Raw genomic sequence first — 27,520 nt, forward strand, 5'->3', positions numbered from 1 at the left:
GTAACAACATTTTTGATAAACCATAGAAGCCAGATTCTTCCAGGCCAAATTAATGTATCATATTCTGATCTTGGTTATTTTTACTTACACCGTTACATGAAGGAATACATCAGTATGGTTTACAATACGAATACCTCATTGTTTAATGTAATAACTGCTTTGACGTGTATGAGCATAGCAGTCTTGTTATGCCAACAAATTTGTCGGCATACAAACATCACGCCCATTCTCTCGACTCTACAGTGGACAATCAGCCAGCGGCAGCTGCGCAGCCTCAGCAACACCCCGCAGATCAGGGTATTCCGCGGGACTACGCGGATTTACTGGAGTTATTTATTTAATTAATGTTATATAATAGTAACTGACAAGGCACACACACCCGTCCTCTACCGACAAAACGGACTCTAGCAATGCAGTAAGTAGGCCCATGTTTTGTTTATATAATTGTAAAAATATTCAAGTGTGCCATCTATTGTTTGGATTGTAGAAAATCTATTGCCTATTCATTAACGTGTGACAGCCTTTTTGACCAATGTATAGGCTATAGGAAATTGGTTGATGAGAATGACGACAACTGTTGTTGGCTATAGAATACCTTTGACTAGGCTTCTCATCCCTATACCGTTCTGTTCGCGCGCGCCGCCTTTTTGAATGTTCTGGAAATGAGAAAAAGTCGGATGATATGTGTTTATGACAGAATAATTTGGCAATGCAGACTGGTCATTCACTTAACCGAAATGCACGCCTCCGCAACATGACGAATCATACAATGTTATGAATATCTCACGTAGAGGCATTTTTCTTGCGATATTTAGACACGTTGAGCCGAGTCAACTGACGATTTCAGAGATTTAATTCTGATTTAGCCCAGAGAAAGTCTCCAGAGAAATAGCCTTCACTGTTTCTCTCTTTTTTCATTGTCATTTTTACTTTATAAAAACGGATTCCTATCCTTCTTTACACAGTCAATTTGCATTCGCGTGAAAGGATCATCTACTTCTCTAATTTGACAATTTTGGTGTTACAATGTAGCAGCCCTAATGTTTAGGTTTGCAGTCATTATCCAACGCTTTCCGTATTGCATGGTGACGTCAGAAACACACCGCTAGCGTTCTGCCAGCAGCTCTGTCGTCAGCGGTCTATACATGCGCGCTGTCAGAGAACTCTGTTTTACGGTAACCTTGAAGATGCAGGCAGAGCGAAAGAATGGAACAATCTTAAACCATTCAAAGCCATATTGCCCTTGGAGAGTGTGCTGTGTCCTATCTTATTGTGTGCACATGCCATCGATATGCACCACCATGTCTTTGCACCAGTGGCGGTCAGTGCCGTTTATGATGAGGGGGGAAGATATTGTTTTTCATGAGCATGGCCTTATTTCTATTACAGCATGTTGGATGATGGTCATTCATATTCCATTCACCCAGTTCAATGGAACATCGATTGGTTTAGGCTACTACATGATACTCACATTTTCCCTATACCCATCGTGAGGTTGCTACAACCTAGCCTATGAATGAAAGTTTACAATGTAGGTGCACACAGGTCGAGAGAAACATTTGAGATGACAGACAGTGACACATTCAATACCGTCTTGCACACTCTTGCCATCTAGCTTATCTAGGGTGTAATCATTAGTCCAACAGTTGCAAACGAGAGTTTCGATTGGACCAATTCAGATATTTTTATCCCACGTTTCGTTTGCTTCCGTTTAAGAAACGTTTTTCAACAGAATCGGCGGAATGAATACACCCCTGATCACGCATAAACACAGTTCACTTTCATAGCAGCCACTTTGTATTCCTTCTCGCCTCTATGTACTCTCCTCCTCTCACCTTTTTCCTTCGTTTGTGGACTTAAATGAACAACACATCAGCTTTATGTGACCTGGCAAAAAAAAACTTTCCAAGCCAAACCATGTCATAACCTCTACACACAGCCTACATCGTTGTCCCCATATTAGCTAAAGTAACGTCCTAGTCAACATAGCTAATAGAACTAATGTGTTAGTAAACCCGCTACAATCGTGCAGTAACGTTACAGTGTATAGTCAGTAAGCAGTTACACCGGCGGGCCCCAGTGGCAATTAACTAATAAAATCAAAAGCTTACCTTGACTTTGAAGAGTTCCAGTGTTGTGTTGGATAGTCATATCCAGCTAGCTAACATAGCATCTCTCTATTTGAGTCGGGTGTCTGAGTAACTAAACTAGCCAGCTGCATTTGCTAGCTAAGTAAGTGAAACTGGAAAAAAATGACAATCTCACTCTCTCTCTCTTGCTTCTCCTTCATTTTTGAAGAAATGTATTTGTTGAAAACTGTTCAATTATTGTCTTCTCTCTCTTTAAGTCAACTACTCACCACATTATATGCACTGCAGTGCTGGCAAGCTGCAGCTTATGCTTTCAGTGCTAGATTCTGATCCTTTGATTGGGTGGACAACATGTCAGTTCATGCTGCAAGAGCTCTGTTAGGTTGAGAGGACGTCCTGCGGAAGTTGTCATAATTACTGTGCAAGTCTATGGAAGGGGGTGAGAACCAAGAGCCTCCTAGGTTTTGTATTGAAGTCAATGTACCAAGAGGAGGACGGAAGCTAGCTGTCCTCCAGCTACACCATGGTGCTACCCTACAGAGTGCTGTTGAGGCTACTGTAGACCTTCATTGCAAAACAGTGTGTTTTAATCAATTATTTGGTGACGTGAATATATTTAGTATAGTTTTATCTAAAAAGGATAACTTTTTCAATGTTTTACTATTTTTATTTTTACGAAATTCACTGAGGAGGATGGTCCTCCCCTTCCTCCTTTGAGGAGCCTCCACTGCTTGGCACACAATGGCTGCTTTTGTTGTAGCTATTCCCAAAGCTGTGCTCTTCTTGAGCCTGAAGGACTTGATACATCATGTAAACAACAGTCATATATCTAAGTTGAGCCTGTTATTGTTTGTGAGCAGACTTAGGAATGGTTTGCAGTTTAAATGTATGGGATTTTAAAGTAAAAATAGTCTGTAATGAATTGAAATGCTGCCAGTGTCATTTTTGGTAAAACATTGCCACTAGGCCGATACTCTTAACCAGGGTAGTCCGACTAAATGGCTTCATATGTGTCCAGTAATTTAAATCCAAACCATCCATCTTAATATGAAGCTGTTATGAATGATGCATAATGTTCTCTGGAGTAGCGATGAACTTCATGAAATCTGTCTTTGTCTCAGTTGTTCCTTTTGGTTCGACTTTCGTCTGTGTTTCTTTTCTTCAATCCACTTTTCGTCAATGTCTTAACACAAACTTCAAATTTACTTTTTTGTTTTGTTTTTCTCCTTCCTTCTTCACAGCAGGACCGTTAAGAAACCTGCTGAAACAAACTGACCTGTGTACCTGATAGCAAGAGATATTAAAGCAGAAACAGTGAGCAGACAAACACATAACTGGAGTGTCAAAATCAGGCCAAGTGGTGAAGAACCAGAAGAGTGGTAAGAAGAGCGACCTGGCCCGTGCCTCAGCCATGGCAGACCCCAGCATGACGTCCCCCTCAGAGGCCCCTCTGCGCTCCCCCAGGGCTGCGCCCCTTTCCCTCTCCTTCCCCTTCTTGAGGGAGGGCAGCCGTGTGTGGGAAAGGGGAGCGCCACCCCAGCCCCGGTCACTGCCCAGCCCACTGCCCACCAAACGCACCCGTACCTACTCAGCGTAAGCAACCAGATATGCTGCTCATTAATGCGTTTCTGTATTAGACTTTGTTTGATAGTGCATGTTCATTATCGTTCACTTATATGACGTTTATATACACTACCGTTCAAAAGTTTGGGGTCACTTAGAAATGTCCTTGTTTTTGATAGAAAAGCAATTTTTTTGTCCATTAAAACAACATCAAAATGATCAGAAATACAGTGTAGACATTGTTAATGTTGTAAATGGCTATTGTAGCTGGAAATGGCAGATTTTTAACGGAATATCTACATAGGCGTACAGAGGCCCATTATCAGCAACCATCAGTCCTGTGTTCCAATGGCATGTTGTGTTTGCTAATCCAAGTTTATAATTTTAAAAGGCTAATTGATCATTAGAAAACCCTTTTGCAATTATGTTAGCACAGCTGAAAACTGTTGTGCTGATTAAAGAAGCAATAAAAAATGGCCTTCTTGAGACTAGTTGAGTATCTGGAGCATCAGCAATTGTGGGTTCGATTACAGGCTCAAAATGGCCAGAAACAAATATTCTTGTTCTGAGAAATAAAGGCGATTCCACGCGAGAAATTGGCAAGAAACTGAAGATGTTGAGACTAGTTTTGCGGGTACTATTTAATGAAGCTGCCAGTTGAGGACCTGTGAGGCATCTGTTTCTCAAACTAGACACTCTAATGTATTTGTCCTCTTGCTCACCCACAATTGCTGATGCTCCAGGTACTCAACTAGTCTCAAGAAGGCCAGTTTTATTGCTTCTTTAATCAGCACAACATTTTTCAGCTGTGCTAACATAATTGCAAAAGGGTTTTCTAATGATCAATTAGCCTTTTAAAATGATAAACTTGGATTAGCAAACACAACGTGCCATTGGAACACAGGACTGATGGTTGCTGATAATGGGCCTCTGTACGCCTATGTAGATATTCCATGAAAAATCAGCCGTTTCCAGCTACAATAGCCATTTACAAAATTAACAATGTCTACACTGTATTTCTGATCAATTTTATGTTATTTTAATGGACAAAAAAATTGCTTTTCTTTCGAAAACAAGGACATTTCTAAGTGACCCCAAACTTTTGAACGGTAGTGTACATTCCTTAACTTCTTAGAGAATAACTTGTTTTCACAAGCAGTAGCAGAAGGGATATGGTGGGTTGATGTAATGTTTTGTTTAGAGAGGACATGATTCTCTCTTCCGTCTCTCCCTCTTCAGCACGGTGCGGGCCACCTCAGGGCCAGCGTTTAAGGGCGTGTGCAAGAGCTTCTGCAGGTCACAAGGTCATGGCTTCATCCGCCCCACCAATGGCGGAGATGACATCTTTGTTCACATCTCGGAGTGAGTGGCCTTCATCACTACAACAGCCTTCTTTAGCTTGTCAAATTGCTCAAATGAACAAAATGCCCAGTTTTTAAGATTCTGTTCACAGCTTTCTATCTCAGAGCAGCAATGTAACATCAGTGTTCAGTGTCAGATAAAATGTGGCAAGGTTCAGAGCAGGAACTGACTGCATATTCATATTGTACAGTAAATTAACATCTAAATCATTAATTCAATCTATTTCAGTATCGAGGGCGAGTATGTCCCAGTAGAAGGAGATGAGGTCACATACAAAGTCTCCCGAATCCCACCCAAAAACCTGAAGGTCCAGGCCGTGGAGGTGAAGATCGTTCATCTGAACCCAGGGACGAAGCATGAGACCTGGTCTGGCCAGATCATCAGCCAGCTAGAGGAGAGCTAGGCTTCAGCGCTGGCCTGTTTGTCTACACTTGGGTACAGGGAGGGCTAGGGTGGGGAGGGTGAGGGGTCTGGCTAGGGCAGGCAGGGATGGCCAACTGGTGCTGGAGAGTCTGTCTAAATCAGGTGTACTACAGCTGGGCTGGAACAAAACCATAGATACACTGACTGGCTCCTCAGGACACAAGTTGGCCAACCGTGAACTAGGATGTGGTTGGTACAGACTGGATTGATAAGTCATAAAAGCAAGTAAGGAAGGAGAATATGTTCAACTTGAAGGTACTGGAAGTGGGTGAGGGGACAGAGCGGAGTGGTAGAGGAAATAGAATGAGAAATCTGACACCATTTTGAGGAGAAGCTTTACTATTGGTGTGAAGTCAAAATGAGGTTGGAGAGAAAAGAACTGATGAAGGTTTAGAGTTACAGAATCGGAAACGTCTGATTGAGAGAGCAAGCGAGAAGAAGGGAGGGAGAGAGATGGGCGTAATGGGAGACAAAAAAATGCAAGCATGGACATTGGAAGAATTATTTATATTTTACTGTGAATGGAAAAGCCACTATTAATAATTTCTCGAGGTACACAACCATCTTTGTATTTTTGCCTTTTATTTATATATATTTATTTGATAATTTTGTTTAGATTTTTTTGTATCCATTAGTTTTGAGGTTACTGGATTTAAGTTTTGGACATTGTAGTCAAAAGATTGCACTTAAAAACTTGAACTTCCATTCCGAAATACTGCCAAACCGACTACAACTCCCATTAGGCTTTATCATGTAGCAATTTGTAGTCCTGTTTGCAAATTCTAACTCACCATGATGGTATGCGCAAATTACTATAAGGTTTTTGAAACTCTTTCTGAATCTATTTTCTATTGTCTGAGAGACACTGTAACACACTGTCAATGGAATTGAAATACATTTTAATGTATTTGTTTAAGTTCTGATATGGTCATTTGATTGTTACTGAACTGTTATTCATATTTGTTTCATGTCTGCCCATTATGTTTAGCATTTCTCCATATCTATGCTATTTCTATGCATTTTTCTATCCTTCCTTCTTACTCTTCTGGAGTGTTTTATTTCATATTTTAGTTTAAGTTAAAATGCCAGATTTTCCATTGGTCACAGTTCAGAGCATTTTATGTTAGACAAGCCACTGTGGCTATAGTTTACCGTCATTTCTATGTGAGCCTTGAAAGAGCACTAAAAACATTTTATGATTCACAATTATGGTGGCTGTTATCCTTCTTTAGTATTTATCAGTTTATCTTTGGAGTTAAGGGTGTACAAAGTATGTGACATTAGAATGATATGCCTATGTCTTAGTTATACTTTCCATCTGTTGTACAAAAAAGAATGAGTCGCACTTGTCGCAATGATATAAAAAAAAAATTATTACAATGAACGTACATACACATAGTTCAAATGAATACAGTAATCAACAATCACATGATGATTTCACAATTAGTGTATGTTGATCAAACTGTACAAGTGAGTCCTCTTGACCTTTATCACAGACGGTTGTGGGAGTGTTACATTTACTAAGGAGGTCATCTGATCTCACAAACATCCGCAGACTCGGGCAATAGCATAATAATCAGGTCAAGAAGGCACCAATTCATAACCACAACACATGGTTTATGAAGGTGACATCAAATGCTAAATATTTAATTTCAGTTGATCTGTTAGGTCACTTAAAATGTGTGAATATTTGGGACAAAGACTGTTATAAAGAATAGTCTATGTAAAATCCAGAATTACATTATAACTTTCAAATGAACCCTGATAAGCCAAAAACATGGCCTATGCTTTATATCATACTGTGACCAGGTCACACCAACATTGGTTCATTAATAAAGTCACAATCAATCACTCATGGGCCTTATCTGAAATAAAGAAATTATAGAATAAAACATAATTGCTTAGATTTGTCATTCAGGAAGTTCTAATGGCCTTTGGCAGAAGGGTCAAGACATCCAGATTATTGGATTTGAGCAGACGTCATTAACCTTTTAAGATCCAACTAAAGGATGTGTGCCTGTGAATATACTGGGTAGGAATTGAAGAGGGTGTTTAAACCATCTGTGAGATCCAGTTCTTATAGCGGTGCAGACGGAAGTAACCAGCATCATTTATATGCAATTGCATAGATGAGGCAAGACATCTCTCTACAGTGCCTATACTCTTATAAAAAAAGGTGGTATCTAGAACCTAAAATGGTTATTTGGCTGTCCCCATAGGAGAAACCTTTGAATAACCCTTTTGAGTTCCATGTAGAACCCTTTCCACAGAGGGTTCTACATGGAACCCAAAAGAGTTTTACCTGTAACAAAAAAGGGTTCTACCTGGAACCGAAAAGGGTTCTCCTATGGGGGCAGCTGAAGAACCATTTTGGAACCCTTTTTTCTAAGAGTGTAGAAAGTTTACAACAATCTACACAAAATGCTCTGTCAAAGTGGAAGACAAAATTCTAACATTTCTTTTTTTTATACAGTACCTTGATTAGATAAGTATTTACCCCCCTGATTCAATACATGTTAGAAACACCTTTGGCAGCGATTACAGCTTTGAGCCATCTTGGGTAAATCTCATAAGAGCTTTGCACACCTGTATTGTGCAATATTGCCCATTATTCTTTAAAATATTATTCAAGCTCTCTCAAGGTGTTGGAGATCATGGCTAGACAGCAATGTTAAAGTCTTGCCATAGATTTTCAAGCAGATTTAAGTCAAAACTGTAACTTGGCCACTCAGGAACATTCACTGTATTCTTGGTAAGCATCTCCAGTGTACATTTGGCTTAGTGTTCTATGATATTGTCCTGCTGAAAGGTGAATTCCTCTCACAGTGTCTGTTGTAAAGCAGACTGAAGCAGGATTTTGCCTGTGCTTAGCTCCTTCCCGTTACTTTTCATCCTGAAAAACTCCCCAGTCTTTGCCGATATCAAGCATACCCATACCATGATGCAGCCACCACCATACTTGAAAATATGGAGGCAATTACTCAGTGATGTGTTGTGTTGGATTTGCCCCAAACACAAGACTTTGCATTTACGCCAAAAAGTGTATTCATTTGCCGTGTTTTTTTTTGCAATATTACTTTAGTGCCTTGTTGCATGTTTTGGAATATTTTTTATTCTGTATATTTGTATTCTTCTTTTCACTCCGTCATTTAGGTTAATGACCTGTGGAGTCACTACAATGTTGTTGATCCATCCTCAGTTTTCTCCCATCACAGCCATTGAACTCTGTAGTTGTATTAAAATCACCAATGGCCTCATGGTGACATTCCTAAGCAGTTTCCTTACTTCCTGTCCTGCAGCTCAGTTCAGAAGGATGACTGCATCTTTGATGTGTCTGGGTGGTTTAATACATCATCCACAGCATAATTATTAACTTGACCATGCTTAAAGATATATTCAATGTCTGATTTGTTATTGTTAACCATCTACCAATCACTGCCCTTCTTTATGAGGCTTTCGAAAAAGCTCTGGTCTTTGTAATTGAATCTGTGCTTGAAATTCAATACTTGACTGAGGGACCTTACAGAGGAAGGGGTAGTCATTCAAAAATCATGTAAACCTCTATTTCACACACAGTGAGTCTATATAACTTATTATGGGATTTGTTAAGCCAAATGTTACTTCTGAACTAACTTAGGCTTGCCTAAACAAAGGGGGTAAATACCTAGGCAACAACGATATTTTAGTTATTTAATTTGTAAAAATCGTAGAATTGTATTTTCACTTTCACATTATGGAGTATGTTGTGTAGATCAATGACAAATAATTACAATTAAATCTATTTCAATCCCACTTTGTAACACAACAAAATTTGAAAAGAGTTCAAGGGGGTGTAGACTTTCTATAGGCACTGTATGTGTCATTAATCTCATATCTCAGTGGACAGGCACAGAGCAAAAAACCTCTCTCTTCTCTCGCTCCATTTCATTGTGCAGTGTTCAGAGACAACACTAATCACTCACTACATTCATAAAGAAAACAAATTATTCAAAACCCAGTTTGTCAGGTAACTGTATCAATATTAGTGCAAAACATAAGTGGGTATTTACATGATATACTCAAAATGTATATACATCTTCACATGATATTCACAAAAGAGGATTGTCTTACAGGTGGGCCTATAAGACATTTAGGTTAATTTGACGTTACATACAAATACAGGGACATGCTACAAAAACCATTGGCTTGATAGATTAAAACCTTAGAGAAACACTTAGTCATGATAAAAACTGAAAACATTAGTACACTTCCTCACATTGTTTGAGCTACCATCCTTTAAAAAACCCCAGATCTGTTGATTAGTAACTGGCGCTGCCTCTGTCCACATCTCATAGTAAATTTCCATGGGAGTCCAGCCAATGTGAATTACTAATGATCCCTTTATGTGTCCAGTGCTAGTTAGAATAATATCATACAACAACAATGAATTGATTACTTTAAAAAGTCTGTAGTGGTATGACTCCCATCTCCACCTCTTCTCCTCCAGGTGCTCTTAGTACCTGCCCTGAACAACAGGGGGAGCCCAAGGGAAGCTGACTGGGAGTGTGCCTTCTGCACGACTCATCACGACTCATCAGCTTTGAAGAAAATTTCTCGACAGTGCCTGGCTGTGTCCTCTGGTGAGTACACTGTGAAACCAATGGTGCGCGGGTCGTTGAAGATCTCATAGTCGTTGCCCCCCTGAACAGAGAGGAATGTAGATACGGCTTTAGAATGGTCCTCTGTAGCTCAGCTGGTAGAGCACGGCGCTTGTAACGCCAAGGTAGTGGGTTCGATCCCCGGGACCACCCATACACAAAACATTTATGCACGCATGACTGTAAGTCGCTTTGGATAAAAGCGTCTTCTAAATGGCATATTATATTATTATTATTATAGAATCTGCTTGTTCACAAATAGGTTTGCACTGACTGCCCTTTTCACCCTTGTCGACCTCTTTCCTTGTTTCCTCACTCACTCTTTATCTCTCTATATGTCTCAGTAAAAGAGGTTGAATAAACACACAACCATCACAAAGCTCATGCAACATAGCAACATTCTTTCAGGCAGGGGTCAACTCCACTTATATTGACAACAACAATGATCTCTGAACTTTAACCTTTGACATTCAAGCCACAGCACAATCCTACTCTCATTGCTACCTTGAGCCTCAGAGCATTCCCCACCATCACTGACACGTCCACAAGGTCCTCCCCTTCACTTACAGACGACGTCTCGTTGCCAAAGAAATAGATAGCGTCCAGGCCCTCCCCCTCCAGCACGTCCAGACAGAGGCTCTTGTCCCAGCCTTCAGGGAACACGTCAAAACTGATGAGACCGCCTGAATAGAGAGGCACACGAGGGGTAATAATTCAGTCAACTTCAATTTATACATTACAATTTAACATCATGTTACTGAACAGAATATTAGTCCCTCCCATAAAATAAACCCTCAGTCATGTTTTAGTGATGATTATTAACACATTACAACCAGCTATTCCATGCCATGTATGGGATATTTGTTTAGGTTGGTCAATGCACTGATGAGTGAGGATGCCCAATGCATGTAAAATAGGTATGATATTTTCCCCATTATAGGAACAGCAGCTTTGAGATATTTTTAAGACTGCACCTTCAACTGGTCAATGTTGCACATTTCTCTGCAACAGACTTGGAGCCCAACACATTCTCACCTCAAAAAGCATGAAAGGATATTAAAAGCCGCAATCACTGTGCTCAGTTCAGCAGAACAGACTTATTTATGCCCTGTGCATCGACTGTGTGGCGATGGCCTTGACATACAGTCTGTGTCCAGGGAGGACAGTCTTATTATGGGTGATTATTCACTACTTGTCTGACCTCCATGAGGTGGACTCAGTTCCACAAACACAGCCTATAGCTGGCTCCTTTCTTTTAATCGCTCTTTCCTTTTCATTCTACAACCAGAGCAGTTCATCTTTGAATTCTGCCAAATATTCAGGTAAATGAGCGGTGAATGTGCATGAAAAGCCCTCAGCAAAGTAAGTTTAAATTCTGCATCTCGCCCATCCCCCCTGCCTTCAGATTCTACTTCATTACCCTCATAATGCTGAAGTGTTTAAAGCGACAATCAGCAGTTGAAGCAATAAGAAAGCGCCCCACCACTGTTTCAGTAAAAATGGTGGGGATTGGACTGGAGAAATGTAAGCACTCTCAAATTCAAAGACAGAGCTATGGATGCAAGGACTGACCATACATGATATCAAAATTATAGTTTTAACCATGTTTTTAGGGGCTATACAGTGTTTGTTTACATTTACTTTGTTTACAAACTTTGGAGAAAAACTAGCTTATATTTTGTGTTCTGATGGGGTACGACAGTTGAACTAAGCTTATAAGGCATTTATAATTATATACTTCAAGAATCAATGGGTCACATCATTAATTTATTAGTCCAAAAATGGATGTAGCAACTGCTGCTTGACCCTTTAAAGGGAAAGCTCACAAAGGCAACAGCTAGGGAGGTTTCAGCCAATCAGAGGGTGTATTGGCCACAAACACCCACATCCTCAGCCCATCCCCACCCATTCCCTTCCCCACCCTTGGCCATATACCATAAAGGTTAAAGAAAACAGAGCCAGGACAAAGGTGCCTGTATTTGAAGGGACGCTGCAATGTCGCTTTTTGAGCTGAGTGACACGGGCAAAAATCTATGGCGTAAGAACAGACAGTGCTGCATAGACATAAACAGCATTGCATATATTATGTGAAATGTGAACAGACCGCAATGAGCAAACACATAAATCTTATGCCCTAGCCTTCTCATTGGCTCGTTTTATCAGGCTCTGCGGCTGCAGTGTAAACAGCCCTCCAACTGGCTCTGCTGCCAGTGCAATGAGCATCAGCTTCCACATCAGCAACCAGAAGGATTCCCAGTTAACATCAGCAATCAGAGGGATTCCCAGGGCAGTCACTCAGTTAGGGTGAAGTAAGGCCGTTAGGATGAAGTAAGGCTGAATGTGGGTGTTTGTAACTACTGCTGCTACTGGCCCAGGGCTTTAACAGAGTGCCTTATGAAGACAACAGCCTTATTTCCAGCTGTTTGTGCAGCTGCCTGAATTGTGTACAGTTTCACAGGCCATTAAGTAAGTCTCACACCTTGTTACACAGTGAGCAAACACCTAGTCTGACTAACCAGAGAAAAACATCTCTGAACCTCAGAGAGTGGAGCAGGGGAGAGTAATGTTTATTGAAGTTGCCCCAATGTTGGGCACAATGTGTCCAGGAGATTGACTACGCATGGCAGACAGTCTTTGTGAACTGGCATATAGGAAACAACAGCAAGGAAAATACAGCAAAGGAGTAAGTACGTTCAAGTCATAACAGGGTTCTATCTGAGCGATAAATGTTTGTAAATTAGTCTTGAAATGTAGATATCACACCATGCACAGATGGCATACAAAGAAATACTGAAATACAAGACTAGAGGTGCTAATAGTTACACTGATATTAATTCCCAGCTCACATCCTGTGCCAGTTGGCTTACCTCTGGTAAATCGTAGACCCTTCCCAGCAAACTCCTCCTGCAGGGCCGCAACAAACTTCTCCCTGATTTTCTCTCTCTGTGAAGAGGTTAAGGAAAGGGGTCAGGCTTCAGGCAACTAAGGGTTAAGCCTCTCCACATCACCCATCAGACCACTAGACCCTCCATAATGTGTGGCTGTGAAACATCAATGGGCTGTTTGTTCAGCCATCTTGAAAGCTCAGCATTGTTTTGACTTGTTTACTCTCTTCCCCTTTTAATAGGAGCCAACATAACAGAATATAAGAGAAAATCATGCCTGCTTGCACTGTGCAGTGATTTGAGGTTATAGGAGGTTGAAATCATGACTCAATCAATAACACGGGCTTTGTTTGTTTACTCTTCATTTTCCACGTTTATACGTTTAGGCGTTTTCCTTAGAAGATAACGATTGGTGTTTAGATCATTATTTAGGCACTCTTATACTGTGTGTAATACCTTGTCGATTTCAGAGAATTCGATTCGTTCCTCAAGTGTGCAGCTCCGGCCAATGGGGGAGATGTTCAGCATTCCGTTGCGGAATTCGATAAAGGTGCCCCTGAGTGCAGAATAAGGCATTAATCTGTAAGAATAGACTTTAGTGTGGCTTTGTTACCAACCATCATACTAAAATTCTAGAGATTCTAGGGTTAGATTCAGAATTGCTTTGTTTCTCAAGCAAATATGTCTTTCCACCCAGATACAGATCAATCCTTCTGTCTTAGTCTCTCTGTGATTTCAGCTTGTCAAACTGGAAAAACACCCTTAGGAATACTGACAGAGCCAGCATTCCTTTCTCCAATGCCTGCAGCTTTGATGGACAGGTTGTAGTGGCCCTGGGGCCTCTGAATGAAACGGGCAGACCCCTACCAGGACGTCCTCTGGAAAAGGAGCTGAAAGTAGGTCAGAGTCTCACCTTTTCTTGGGCAGCTTGATCAGCCCCATGTAGCTGAGACAGAAGTTAATGAGGTCCTGTAGTAGTTCCTCTCCTATCTGGTTCTGGATGGCCTGTAGGACATAGTTCAAATATTTGAACTGTCTTTTATTATTAACACAGTGCAGTTCTCTTAAAGGCATGATCATAACTTTCCCTTCCAGTCTTCTTAGCTGAGTACAGTGTACAAGAAAAAAGGTTGTCCCTGCATGTTGTTTACATGGAATCAGGTTTAAATGGCTTGTTAGTGAGCCAAAATATATTTTATTCCTTCCCTCACCTCAGTCACACCCACCTGTTTGGAAAGGAGCTTCCCATCTTTGTACTGCACCGTGCCATTCTCAGCAAACACATAGTCAAACTTCTGTATCACTGTAAGAGAGAAAGGGGGCGAATTAGGTAAAAGTGTGTTACTGAGGAGCACTGTGAGAACATTCATAGTAAATAGACAACACAAGCTACCAGCACGTAGTGTCACGACTTCGGCCGAGGCTGCCTCCCTTACTGCTTCGGCGTTCGTCGTCACCGGAGTACTAACCACTGCCGCCCCAATCATCATCACACTTGTCTTGTCAATCACACACACCTGGTTCCTATCCCCTAATTAGTCTGTGTATAAGTGTTCCCTCTGCCCCCTTGTCCTTGTGGGTGATTGTTATTGTGAGAGTACAGGATCCCCTGTAGCTCAGTTGGTAGAACATGGCGCTTGCAACGCCAGGGTTGTGGGTTCATTTCCCACGGGGGGCCAGTATGAAAACTGTATGCACTCACTAACTGTAAGTCGCTCTGGATAAGAATGTCTGCTAAATGACTAAAATGTAAATGTAGCTCGGTGGAGCTACTCATAACATTGTGTTGCCAGGGTAGATTTTCCCCCTGTGCCTATGTATTATTGGATTCCGTTACAGTGTATTGCCAGGGATGTTGGTTTCCCCTATGCCTGTTTCGTTGATTGCTATTGGAGCGTATGTGTGTGTCAACGAAGGAATAAACTCTGTATTCGGTGATTACCCTCCTGCGCCTGACTCCTTTCACCACACTCACCACAGAATCACCCACCCGCTATGGAGTCAGCGGGAGAAGAGTGCATGCCTGGAGTCATGGCACGGGTCCAGGAGCATTCCACAATGCTGGCCAGCTTGGGGGAAGCGATGGATTGGGTTCTTCAGGCCGTCCCAACGCCTGGAGAGGAGAGGACCCGATCTGTCAAGACCAGCTGGCCAACCGGATCTACCATTTCCGGTGCCATCTGCGGGAGGACGTGCGACGGGAGCTAGCCTGCCGGGACACCATGTTGTCCTTCAATAAACTGGTGGACATGGCCATTCGTTTGGACAACCTGCTGGCAGCCAGAGGACGTCCTGGTAGGGGTCTGCCCGTTTCCACCCCGGGCGACTCGGATCCTGAGCCGATGGAGCTGGGTGGAGCCGCCGGCCGAGAGAGAGGAGGATGACAGCGACAGTGCCACTCTGGTGGCACGAAGGGACAGTACACCACACGTCGTAGTCAACGTTATTTTGGGCCGGGAGTCGGCAGGCAGGGCACTCACGCATCACCCCAGGTATTGAACACCCACACTTGTTCAGAGCCCTCTGTTGCACACTGTACCCTACCTATCCACTTTCCCGATATCATGGTAGTTTCCCAGTGTAATGCGCTAGTCGATTCAGGCGCAGCTGGGAACTTTATGGACAGGGCATTCGCACGCCGTCAATGCATTTCATTGGTTCCCCTCTCCGTTCCACTCCCCATCAGAGCACTCAATAGTCGACCATTAGGGTCCGGGTTTGTTACGGAAGTCACTATACCGGTCACCATGATCACCCAGGAGACTCATTGTGAGCAGGTTATTTTTTCGATTATTGAATCTCCTTTCCCTGTGGTATTAGGTATCCCTTGGCTAGCACTCCACAACCCCACCTTCTCATGGCCGCAGAGGGCTCTCACAGGGTGGTTGCGTGAATGTCAGGGTAGGTGTCTAGATGTTTCCATTGGTGCAACCACGGTGGAAAGTCCAGACGGTACCTCCACCGTGCGCATTCCCCCCGAATACCTCGATTTGGCGCACGCGTGCTACTAAATTACCACCTCATCGGGCGGGGGATTGTGCGATAGACCTTCGGGTAGATGCTGTACCTCCCAGGAGTCATGTGTACCCCCTGTCGCAGGCTGAAATTGAGGCTATGGAAATATACGTCTCCGAGTCCCTGGGCCAGGGGTACATACGTCCCTCCACTTCACCCGCCTCCTCAAGTTTCTTCTTTGTGAAGAAGAAAGACAGCGGTCTGCGCCCGTGCATTGATTATCGATCACTGAACAAGGAGACGATTAGATTTAGTTATCCTCTCCCCCTCATTCCTTCAGTGATCGAGTCAATGCATGGGGCGCGCTTCTTCACAAAGCTATATCTCAGGAGTGCGTACAACCTGGTGCGTATTCGGGAGGGGGATGAGTGGAAGACGGCATTCAGCACAACCACGGGGCATTATGAATACCTGGTGATGCCCTACGGTTTGATGAATGCTCCATCCGTCTTCCAGTCCTTTGTGAACAAGGTGTTTCGGGACATGCTTGGTCACGGTGTAGTGGTCTACATCGATGACATCCTGGTGTATTCCGCTACTCGCACCGAGCATGTGTCCCTGGTTTGCAAAGTGCTGGCCAGACTGTTGGAAAATGACCTTTATGCCAAGGCAGAGAAGTGTATGTTTTTCCAGCAGTCCGTCTCCTTCCTCAGATACCGCATTACCACCTCAGGTGTGGACATGGAGGGAGATCGCATTTCAGCCGTGCGTAATTGGCCGACTCCAACCACGGTTAAGGAGGTGCAGCGATTCCTTGGCTTTGCCAATTACTACCGAAGGTTTATCCGGGGCTTTGGCAAGGTCGCAGCTCCCATCACATCCCTGTTGAAGGGTGGGCCGTCCCGGCTCCGCTGGTCTGCTGAGGCGGATCTGGCCTTCAGGAGACTGCGGGGTCTGTTCACCTCAGCTTCGGTACTGGCCCACCCCGATCCATCACTACCGTTCGTAGTGGAGGTGGATGCGTCCGAGGTAGGGATAGGCGCTGTCCTGTCCCAACACTTGGGCACACCACCCAAGCTCCGCCCCTGTGCCTTCTTCTCGAAGAAGCTCAGCCCGGCGGAGCAGAACTACGACATTGGTGATCGGGAGCGGTTGGCTGTGTGGAGGCATTGGCTCGAAGGGGCGAAACACCCTTTCCTCGTCTGGACGGACCACCGTAACCTGGAGTACATCCGGGCAGCGAGGAGGCTGAATCCTTGCCAGGCCAGGTGGGCCCTATTCTTCACCTGGTTTGATTTTACACTATCATACATTCCGGGTACGAAGAACGTGAAGGCAGACGCACTGTCCCGGCTGTATGACACAGAGACACATCACCATACTCCCGGCCTCCTGCATTGTGGCGCCGGTAGTATGGGCGATGGACGCGGATATAGAGCGGGCATTACACACAGATCCATCTCCACCGCAGTGTCCAGCTGGGCTGCGGTACGTGCCTGCTCTTATCCGTGATCGTCTGATCTTCTGGGCACACACGTCACCCTCCTCTGGTCACCCAGGTATCGGTCGTACAGTGCGCTGCTTGAGCGGAAGGTAATGGTGGCCTACCTTGGCTAAGGACGTGAGGGAGTACGTCTAAGTCTCCTGGCCGTCCCCGAGGCTGGGGTCGGCGCGCTGCTGGAGCTGCGCGTCGGGGGTACTGTCACGACTTCGGCCGAGGCTGCCTCCCCTCCTTGTTCGGGCAGGTGTCGGCGTTCGTCGTCACCAGAGTACTAACCACTGCCGCCCCAATCATCATCACACTTGTCTTGTCAATCACACACACCTGGTTCCTATCCCCTAATTAGTCTGTGTATAAGTGTTCCCTCTGCCCCCTTGTCCTTGTGGGTGATTGTTATTGTGAGAGTATGTAGCTCGGTGGAGCTACTCATAACATTGTGTTGCCAGGGTAGATTTTCCCCCTGTGCCTATGTATTATTGGATTCCGTTACAGTGTATTGCCAGGGATGTTGGTTTCCCCTGTGCCTGTTTCGTTGATCGCTATTGGAGCGCATGTGTGTGTCAACGAAGGAATAAACTCTGTATTCGGTGAATACCCTCCTGCGCCTGACTCCTTTCACCACACATAGCCTAAAAAAACTCCCCCAACTGGAACACAGGCATGTTGTACCTGGTGCAGCGGGATTATTGGTCATTGCAGATTACCACCTATGTAACACTACCTGGAATAGTGCAGTTTAATCTCTGTCCTGTCCATTCACTGTACACATATCTCACATGGCTAGAGTTTCAAAGTACTGAGCATCTCAATCAGTCTTGCATAATGCAGTCTGGGGATGATCAGGATAGAGAACTGCTGCTGCAAAATTGAAAACCTTGAACGCACTGAAAACAAAACATTGAATGCACTAGTAGCACTCCCCCTTAAATGTACTCTATTGTTCGTTGCTTTACTTTTGTTGCTGCTCTGAGTGATAACGGTCAGTTGTCAGTGTGTTGGTGGCCAGTCTCCACTGCTGTGTGTAAACTCCACCACAGGGTCAGTGTGTCAAGGTCTCTGGTGGTGGGTGGGAAGGAAGGGAATGTAACACAGGTACATGAGCAAACATGTAACTCCATCTGGGTCCATGTGCGACCCGGATCGCAGACTAACTGACGTAGCTGCTTTCGTCTATGTCTGTTATTTATGGACTGATGTCAAATGAGAGTGGGCTGCAAACACGAAAGCCCCTAAACTGTCTCTCTGGTGAATGTCCCTGAAATAATTTCATGACCATGAAAGCGACAGCCTTTTGGGGTTTGTAAAGCCCTGTGAGACAAAGGCAGTAAGATGGGTTTGAGGGTGAATATGTGAGACTGAAATGAGACCAAAGTGAGAATGAGGAGCGCTCACCTTCATCTCCCTCCCCCAGCTGCTCTGCGATCTTTGAGTAGTCTGATCCGCCCACTATGCCGATCTTCACTTTCCTGCGCAGAGACTGGAAAAACTCATCCAGCTGCGGGTCGATTTTCTGCAGGGTGGAAGCACACACACACGACGCGTACACACAACGAGTGCACCCATGCACCCACGCACACACACACAGTCTGTACCTGTTTGTGTTGTCTATCATTGAAAACACCGTTTTAGGGACTCATAATATAAACTGTGACAAGATAGGCATTCACAGTCCTGAAAATTGCTTTTCTTGTCTGACCACAAAGCAGGAGAATGCTTTTGTTTGTGAGGTTAGGTAGCATAGACAGAGTGAGATTGCCATCTGTCTCTGAAGGAGGAGCAGCTTTGATAGTGGTATATTGACCCTCTGCAGAAATAATCATATTAAACCAGCTTTCCCTCTTACCAGAGAGACTTTGGCAGATGGATCAGGCAGGGACTGCCTCATACTCACATGAGGAAACTGCATTACATAATACAAGGGCAGTGGGTTTATTCTGCACACTTATGTCTCTGTGACCGACCAACAGCTGTTGAACTGGACACAGCCTACACATGACGGCCATTGAACATTTCTTTACATCACCAGTCCAGACAATGAGACAAGAACGCAGATAGACAAAAAAACATCATATTGTAGGCTATGTTACCACAAAGACATAATCTTGTGTTGATGGGCAGAGATAAGAGAGATAATCTCAATTTTTATCCTCCTGTTTAATTGAATTATTTGAAGACATGGAGAACTGCCTGTTTTCACACATGACAATTACAAAGACATTCATTGATGCAGCGTTGTGTAACAGAGAGTTAACTATTTATCATCAAATTAATGAGTAATTTTTTGTTAAACTACTGAAATCATTATGAAAAGCACTAGGGAGCTGTTTCACTGATTATTCATTGATGAGCTTGCATTTCAAATCTGAGGGTCAAAAGAGGCTGAGGACATGACTAATAGGCTAACCCCATTATGAATGTCAACGTCCTTGATCAACGTAGTCATAGAGGAAAGAGTATTTAGGGAAGGAACTCCATATGACTCTTCTTCCCATGTACCTAATTTAAGTTGTTTACTATCAGTTATCTGTCCATTAAAGGTCCAATGCAGCTGTTCTTATCTCAATATCAAATCATTTCTGAGTAACAATTAAGTACCTTAATTGTCAAAAATACACAAAAATAGCTTCAGAGCAAAGAGCAATTTCTCAAGCAAGAATTTTGCTAGGACTGTCTGAGAGTGGTCTGACTGGGGAGGGGGAAACTAAAAATTAGCTGTTATTGGCTGAGAGGTTTGGAACTCTCTTTCCCATTGGTCTATTAACATTCCTGGTGATATCACCAGGCATGCCAAAACAGGCTGAAATTTAAACAGCTCTTACACTGAAAGGGCATTATTATAATTTTCACCATTTCACAGTATTATTCCAACATTTAAGTCATTTAGCAGACGCTCTTATCCAAAGCGACTTACAGGAGCAATTAGGGTTAAGTGCCTTGCTCAAGGGAACATCGACAGATTTTTCACCTAGTCGGCTCGGGGATTAGAACCAGTGACCTTTCGGTTACTGGCACAACGCTCTTAACCACTAAGCTACCTGCCGCCCTCAGAGTGGGACAATATATATAAAACACAGGGAAATCACGTTTTTGACTGCACTGAGCCTTTAAGGATTGGCGCGAACAGCTGCAAGGTAATTTATACTTCACATGGAAGGACTTCAAACTTTCAGGAAACAGCAGGCCATTCAGTTATAGGGTATTTTGAATAGGCGTAAGCAGTGTCCCAGTGTAACCGTGGTCTAGGGTTGACCACCACCGGGATGCTATATGAAACTTGACATCATGAGTGTTGTGCAAGTAGGCAACAGTAGCCTACAGTCGTCTTCTCTTACGGACGGAGGACATAACGTTCTTCCAAATTAATTATATCTCTGCTCCATGGGCCGCGTGCGACTTTGAGTGAAATACACGCTTCAGGTGCAAACGAATACATTTCATTTTCATTCAGAAGAGTTGGCAGACCGCTGCATTTGAGAACAGTAGGCTACAACCACGGGATTAAACAATATACGAAAACAAGAACTTGGAAGGACAGAAAATGATGGTGTTTGCCTACATTATCAGGAAGTATATCGACAGAAAATAGTAAATCATGACATAACATGCAGGAACATTGCAGACCTTGCAGCAGATAAGACATTGACATTATGGCAACAGTTTTGTGCTATCAAGATGGCATGGCAATTGGCAAAGCGCCCTATAATTCCTTACAAAATTGAAAGGTTTGACAAGTTGGAAAGCAACATTAGAAGAAATGAAAATGACAAACAAACACAATTAATACAATGGGATAATAAAAAACGTTATTTAGCATACCTCTCTCGGTGGGGTAAGAGTGCCGTCCACGTCAAATAAACACAGAATAGTTCTTTTTGAAGAACCCTTTGATTCATCCATTTCTTATTTTGCAATGATAGTGTTACTAATGTGTAAGTAATCTTCTGGGTAAGCGTGACAATTTTCTGATCTTGCCTCTAATGCAAAACAAAGACTACAGTATAGGCTACTGTAAAATGTTTAGCCTACCACTAGTTGGATAAATAATTTATGCCATGCGGTCTAGTAGATAACGACAAACCATATCCAATAGTTGTTGAACTGTAGATTATCCTCAGACTGAAGAATAGTTATGCCACCGTTTTCGATCGAATTCAAAGAATCATCACAGGCAGCGCGACGTCTCAGGTTTATTTTGCAACAGTGTCTCGTCTCTCGTAGGCTACATACAAACAGCCAATCGCAGCTTCTATGTTTGATGACGCGAAGTGGGCGATGGCAAGATGTTTATACATAGATGCCCATTGCCCCCTCCCATGTAAAATCAAAGACTGATTTAAGACCCATCTCAACAGTGCTCAGACTGTGCCTAGATCTGGACAATGTAACCTATCATATAATAAATTCACAGCCCAAGCAATGGAATGATTCCTCACTGCATGTCAGGCCAGCCATGGCATTAATCAGGCCAGGCAGTGAGAATAGTATGATGAATAACGTTTAGCTGATACATGGTGACAGATCCAACTTCCAAGATACACACTCACACTTGGGTCTGTCTGGAGACAGACTCTGTCTGGATACAGTTGTTGTGCAGGATTACCAGAACATTTGTGTGATCACTTTTATTATCAGTAAGTTAGTTGTCCTCAAGAGGGCAGGCTAAAACAATATACATGCCGGTGCCCTATGCAAGCCAAATGGCATAGTGCAGAACAGGTATATCCCGAAGGAGGCTCTGAGGGCTGTTAGATGGATTTGTCTGTTAAGGGTATCTGCAATCCTAACATGTCTTGTGGGTGGTGAGAAATTAAAATAAAGATGAAAGGTCTATCAGCATCAAAGGGAGAATCATGTTTACATAAAGACATGATTATAGTCCTGGTCCCTATTGGCACAGATGGCCATTTCAAATAAAATGAAATCAAATGTCATTTGTCACATGCACCGAATACAACAGGTGTAGACCTTAGAGTGAAATGCTTACTTACAAGCCCCTGACCAACAATGCAGTTTTAAGAAAGAATACCAAAAACAATCACACAAAAAATACAATATAAAATAATACGAAATAAAAGTAACAAATAATTAAATTAAAGAGCAGCAGTAAAATAACAATAGCGAGGTTGATTAGATGTTCAGGAGTCTTATGGCTTGGGGGTAGGAGCTGTTTAGAAGCCTCTTGTCCATTTGTTTTGCATCACTCCTTAGTAAATAGTCCATATTTTAATATTCGAACATCATGAATGGACATGAAAACCACGCATTTCAAATATATTAAGAAAATATATTTCTTATTGTTGCACTGTTGAGAAGGAACCTGCAAGTAAGCATTTCGTTGGACCATGTCTATCCTGTACATACAACTAATACAACTTGAAATTAAATTGATTAAAGCTCCTACTGTGTGTCTTTTATCCTGCTAACAGTTATCTTGGTATACCCTTGCTCTATATTTAGCTGATACACACAATGCACCTTAATCTAGGAATCAATATCAGAGGAGCAAATTTGATAGAATTCGATGGTTGTCTATAACCTCATTCACCACTCTCAGGAGAATGGCTACATAGTCATGAGTACAATAAGACTAACAGCATCTGTTGGGATTGTTTTTATTATTATTAATAGGCCTATCACTAGACTATGCTAAGGAGATACTAGGTATAAGGGCCATCTGGTCAATTCACAAAGGGTTGTCCATTGAGCAACATTTAAGACTAGGTTAGGTAGACTTTGAACTTCTGTTGGCTTTTTTAGTCAAAAAGATTGTTGTAATGTGATTAATGGACAATGTACCGAGGGCAGAAATGCAGACCATACCTTTGGATTGCCATTGTCAAAACTGAATTGCAGCAGGTGATGAATGGCTTTGCATAGCTACCATTAATGACCAATATACCTCTCACATTTCACAACAGCAATACATCACATCATTGATTTGGCCTGGAATCTATTAGTGTCCTTAATATGTAACAAGATAGTCTTTCTGTGCGTATATATACGTATAGGGAATATAAGACATGTATGTTTGAATATAAAGACACGCTTCAGTTGGCATGATGAATGTTGAGGCCAGTCACTTAGTCTGTATTTTAAAAGGCCCCATTAATACCAAATCCATGAATAGATAAGGGGCAGCCCTATAAGGAAGGAGATAACAGAGCAGATGCTATGAAGCAGAGACAGGATTACTCACAGTCACAAGTCACAACACACAACTTACAACATGCCTCAATGAGTTTACCATTACTCAACTCTCACTTTCCCCTTCATTAAAAATGAGTCAGGGTCCTAGTCGGGGTGTCAGCCTGCTTCTGCAGTATCCAGAGCTTTGTATTATCTGTGTTTTTGCTAATCATTTTATTTACAGGACAGACAGAGATAAATAGGGCTGGCTAAAGGAGACAGACGGTCACTCAGGCCATGGGGATCCCATTATGAGCCTCAGTCACTGAGAAAAAACACTGAGACCCTACAGCGAACAGGAAATACTCTGCTCGGACGTGTGGGCGTTTATTGCTCATAAACACTGTGTGATACACAATAAATCACTCTATGCAATAGGCAAGATTTAACTTATTACACAATGTCTTTATGATTTGTATGTGAAAATGTGTGCATGTTTTAAGTAGTAGTACTTACAGTTGAAGTCGGAAGTTTACATACACTTAGGTTGGAGTCATTAAAACTTGTTTTTCAACCACTCCACAAATGTCTTGATAACAAACTATAGATTTGGCAAGTCGGTTAGGACATCTACTTTGTGCATGACACAAGTAATTTTTCCAACAATTGTTTACAGACAGATTATTTCACTTATAATTCACTGTATCACAATTCCAGTGGGTCAGAAGTTTACATACACTAAGTTGACTGTGCCTTTAAACAGCTTGGAAAATTCCAGAAAATGATGTCATGGCTTTAGAAGCTTCTGATAGGCTAATTGACATAATTTGAGTCAATTGGAGGTGTACCTGTGGATGTATTTCAAGGCCTACCTTCAAACTCAGTGCCTCTTTGCTTGACATCATGGGAAAATCAAAAGAAATCAGCCAAGACCTCAGAAAAAAAATTGTAGACCTCCACAAGTCTGGTTCATCCTTGGGAGCAATTTCCAAACGCCTGAAGGTACCACGTTCATCTGTACAAATAATAGTACGCAAGTATAAACACCATGGGACCAAGCAGCCGTCATACCGCTCAGGAAGGAGACGCGTTCTGTCTCCTAGAGATTAATGTACTTTGGTGTGAAAAGTGCAAATCAATCCCAGAACAACAGCAAAGGACCTTGTGAAGATGCTGGAGGAAACAGGTACAAAAGTATCAATATCTACAGTAAAACGAGTCCTATATCGACATAACCTGAAAGGCCGTTCAGCAAGGAAGAAGCAAGGGGGCAGCATCATGCTGTGGGGGTGCTTTGCTGCAGGAGGGACTGGTGCACTTCACAAAATAGATGGCATCATCAGGAAGGAAAATTATGTGGATATATTGAAGCAACATCTCAAGACATCAGTAAGGAAGGTAAAGCTTGGTCGCAAATGGTTCTTCCAAATGGACAATGACCCCCAAGCATACTTCCAAAGTTGTGGCAAAATGGCTTAAGGACAACAAGTCAAGGTATTGGAGTGGCCATCACAAAGCCCTGACCTCAATCCTATAGAAAATGTGTGGGCAGAACTGACAAAAGTGTGTGCGATCAAGGAGGCCTACAAACCTGACTCAGTTGCACCAGCACTGTCAGGAGGAATGGGCCAAAATTCACCCAACTTATTGTGGGATGCTTGTGGAAGGCTACCCGAAACGTTTGACTCAAGTTAAACAATTTAAAGGCAATGCTACCATATACTAATTGAGTGTATGTAAACTTCTGACCCACTGGGAATGTGATGGAAGAAATAAAAGCTGAAATAAATCATTCTCTCTACTATTATTCTGACATTTCACATTCTTAAAATAAAGTGGTGATCCTAATTGACCTAAGACAGGGCATTTTTACTAGGATTAAATGTCAGGAATTGTGAAAAACTGAGATTAAATGTATTTGGCTAAGGCGTATGTAAACTGTCGACTTCAACTGTATATTCAAAATTAAATGTCTTATCTATAGTATGCCTACAAGTTTTGTCTGTGTTTGTGTGTGAGTGTGTGTGTATGTGAGGAAGCATTTACATAGACATAGCCTTCCTATATTTTTATAGATGCACTGAAGTGTTCAGTAAAGTCCATATTTCTGAAGGAAACAAAAACATCACCCATAACAGGCACGCGTCATGCCACTCTGTCCAGTGGCAATCAGAGAGCTTTACAGTCACTATAAAAACAATCTTGTTCCTTTAACACATTATTACTCCATTTGCTAATCAACTGGGGTGTTTGAAGACGGAAGCATTCTCAGCTCTCTCTGTGTGTGTGTGTTAATGTGGCAAAATGACTGGGTGTCCCAAACCAACCCAGTCATTACACTCAGACACATTCAATGTACTGTTTATATAAGTTTTTACAGCCCCGGTGCCCAGTTCTCCTTCCTGAACACATCGTAAGAGTGTGTGCAGAGTATTTGACTTGAGTAAACAGAACTAACAGCCTATTGCCTCAGAACAAGATGGATATACTGTCAGTGTTCAAGGTATTGGGGCGAAGATGTTTTTATGCCAGAAAGAGATGCACACTCAGAGTAAATACACAAAGGTGTTGATTTGCGTAATGGCAACCCAAGCAATAAACACACACTGCAAGAGGAGGAGGGAAGTGAGGAGGATAGGAATATAACAACTTAAACACAAATGCCAGCCTGTAAAATGTATTATAGTCTAGACTACATACAGGTTCTGCCACAGAGAAGGCATATGTGTTTCTGCAACCTGCTCTCATGATTTTACATGAACTATACATCTTTTGGATAACTGAAATTAAAACTGGGTAATAGCCTATGAATATATGAAATGTGTCTCCAAAATGTGTATATTTCACAAAATGTTGTAGTGTGTATGCTTTAAAGGTGCAATCCGCAGTTACAACATCCATTTTTGGACTTATAAATGAGTGATATGTACCCATTGATTCTTGAAGAATATAACAAATAAATATCTCATGAGCTTAGTTCAACTGTCGTACCCCATCAGAACCATAAAATATATGCTTGTTTTACTCCAATGTTTCTAAACAGTGTAAATGTAAACAAAAATTGCATAGCCTCAAAACATGGTTAACGCTATCGTTTTGATATAATGGATGGTCAGACCTTGCAGCCATAGCTCTATCTATGAATTTGAGAGTGGTTACATTTCTCCAGCCCCATTACTCAGCTTTTTACCGAAACAGTGTTTTCATTGTTATTGTTTGAACTGCGGATTGCCCCTTTAAATGGCTAGAAAACAGTTTTATAGGCTTGCAAACTACCTGCTTTTATAACCGACAAATTTATCAGCAACACACAAGGCATCAGTTTTATGGCCTTTGTGACCTTCGCCCCTCTCCCGGCAAAAGCTCTCCCTTCTACTGAACATGGAGTTTCTGGGACATTCTAGACTGTGTTACTGTGTAATAATTATATGATTTCCATTGATTTCACATCACTGTTTGTCCTCAATACGATTTCACATCTACCTGTTTGATTTTCACATGCCTCTTTGTAAACTGGTCAACATTCCTTTGTCTTTGTTTTCATCTCTTGAATTTTCGTTTCTATTAATTTTCATTAGGAGAAACACATTGTTTCCTCCAATTCCTTCTACTAGTCAGTTGAAAGTTGGACATAGGCCTACTCACCTGTGTCCTATACAAGGAAACAATAGAGACTCAATGAAGGCCATGCTTAAAGAGATCAACTCTTAGAGGCAAGAGATTATTGCAGGGCCTACAAGAAGCTAATAAGGGCAATTACAATGTTTCTATAGGGTGTTCTGCATACTACAGGATTCTTCCCATAAGTTGACAGGGTGAACAAATAGCATGTTTATAAACATGATTAAATCATTCAGTTTCATATAGAGATATATAAATAAACGAACTGTAGGTGTCAGGCATAGCTGCCCACCCTCTTCTGTGTGCACAATCGGTCACCTGGTGGTTGTTCATTAACGCGTGGGACAGAGTGGCTGA

General features: G+C 42.4%; 2 protein-coding genes across 4 annotated transcripts; one reads left to right on the top strand and one right to left on the bottom strand.

Moving 5' to 3' along the window:
* The first annotated feature begins 259 nt into the window (after positions 1–259).
* Positions 260–6,847, top strand: LOC121550924 (cold shock domain-containing protein C2-like). Of its 2 annotated transcripts, none has more exons than XM_041863371.2 (4): positions 260–415; positions 3,332–3,683; positions 4,893–5,015; positions 5,244–6,847. In XM_041863371.2, exons 2-4 carry the CDS (start codon positions 3,502–3,504, stop codon positions 5,416–5,418), a joined length of 480 nt encoding a protein of 159 aa, XP_041719305.1. In that variant the 5' UTR covers positions 260–415; positions 3,332–3,501; the 3' UTR covers positions 5,419–6,847. The 2 variants fall into 2 exon arrangements, with proteins under 2 accessions (XP_041719305.1, XP_041719306.1); XM_041863372.2 differs by having other exon boundaries at positions 3,335–3,683.
* Positions 6,848–9,114: 2,267 nt separating this feature from the next.
* LOC121550925 (phosphomannomutase 1) lies at positions 9,115–21,618 on the bottom strand. Of its 2 annotated transcripts, XM_041863375.1 has the most exons (8): positions 21,233–21,618; positions 18,809–18,926; positions 14,187–14,263; positions 13,874–13,965; positions 13,417–13,516; positions 12,943–13,018; positions 10,643–10,758; positions 9,115–10,118 (listed from the first exon to the last, which is right to left on the bottom strand). In XM_041863375.1, exons 1-8 carry the CDS (start codon positions 21,311–21,313, stop codon positions 10,002–10,004), a joined length of 777 nt encoding a protein of 258 aa, XP_041719309.1. In that variant the 5' UTR covers positions 21,314–21,618; the 3' UTR covers positions 9,115–10,001. The 2 variants fall into 2 exon arrangements, with proteins under 2 accessions (XP_041719309.1, XP_041719308.1); XM_041863374.1 differs by lacking the exon at positions 21,233–21,618 and having other exon boundaries at positions 18,809–20,021.
* Between the last annotated feature and the right edge of the window lie 5,902 nt (positions 21,619–27,520).

This window comes from Coregonus clupeaformis, chromosome 35, assembly GCF_020615455.1.
Source record: "Coregonus clupeaformis isolate EN_2021a chromosome 35, ASM2061545v1, whole genome shotgun sequence".
Classification (NCBI taxonomy): Eukaryota; Metazoa; Chordata; class Actinopteri; order Salmoniformes; family Salmonidae; genus Coregonus; species Coregonus clupeaformis.

Bases quoted from the DNA above. Each gene is read 5' to 3' on its own strand.
- LOC121550924 (XM_041863371.2), top strand. From the start codon at position 3,502: ATGGCAGACCCCAGCATGACGTCCCCCTCAGAGGCCCCTCTGCGCTCC. The intron at 3,684-4,892 runs GTAAGCAACCAG...CTCCCTCTTCAG, and splicing joins CGCACCCGTACCTACTCAGC to CACGGTGCGGGCCACCTCAG. The intron at 5,016-5,243 runs GTGAGTGGCCTT...AATCTATTTCAG, and splicing joins ATCTTTGTTCACATCTCGGA to TATCGAGGGCGAGTATGTCC.
- LOC121550925 (XM_041863374.1), bottom strand. From the start codon at position 19,028: ATGATAGACAACACAAACAGGTACAGACTGTGTGTGTGTGCGTGGGTG. The intron at 10,759-12,942 runs GTAAGCCAACTG...CTCTCTATTCAG, and splicing joins GGGTCTACGATTTACCAGAG to GCGGTCTCATCAGTTTTGAC. The intron at 10,119-10,642 runs GTAAGTGAAGGG...CTCTCTGTTCAG, and splicing joins TTGGCAACGAGACGTCGTCT to GGGGGCAACGACTATGAGAT.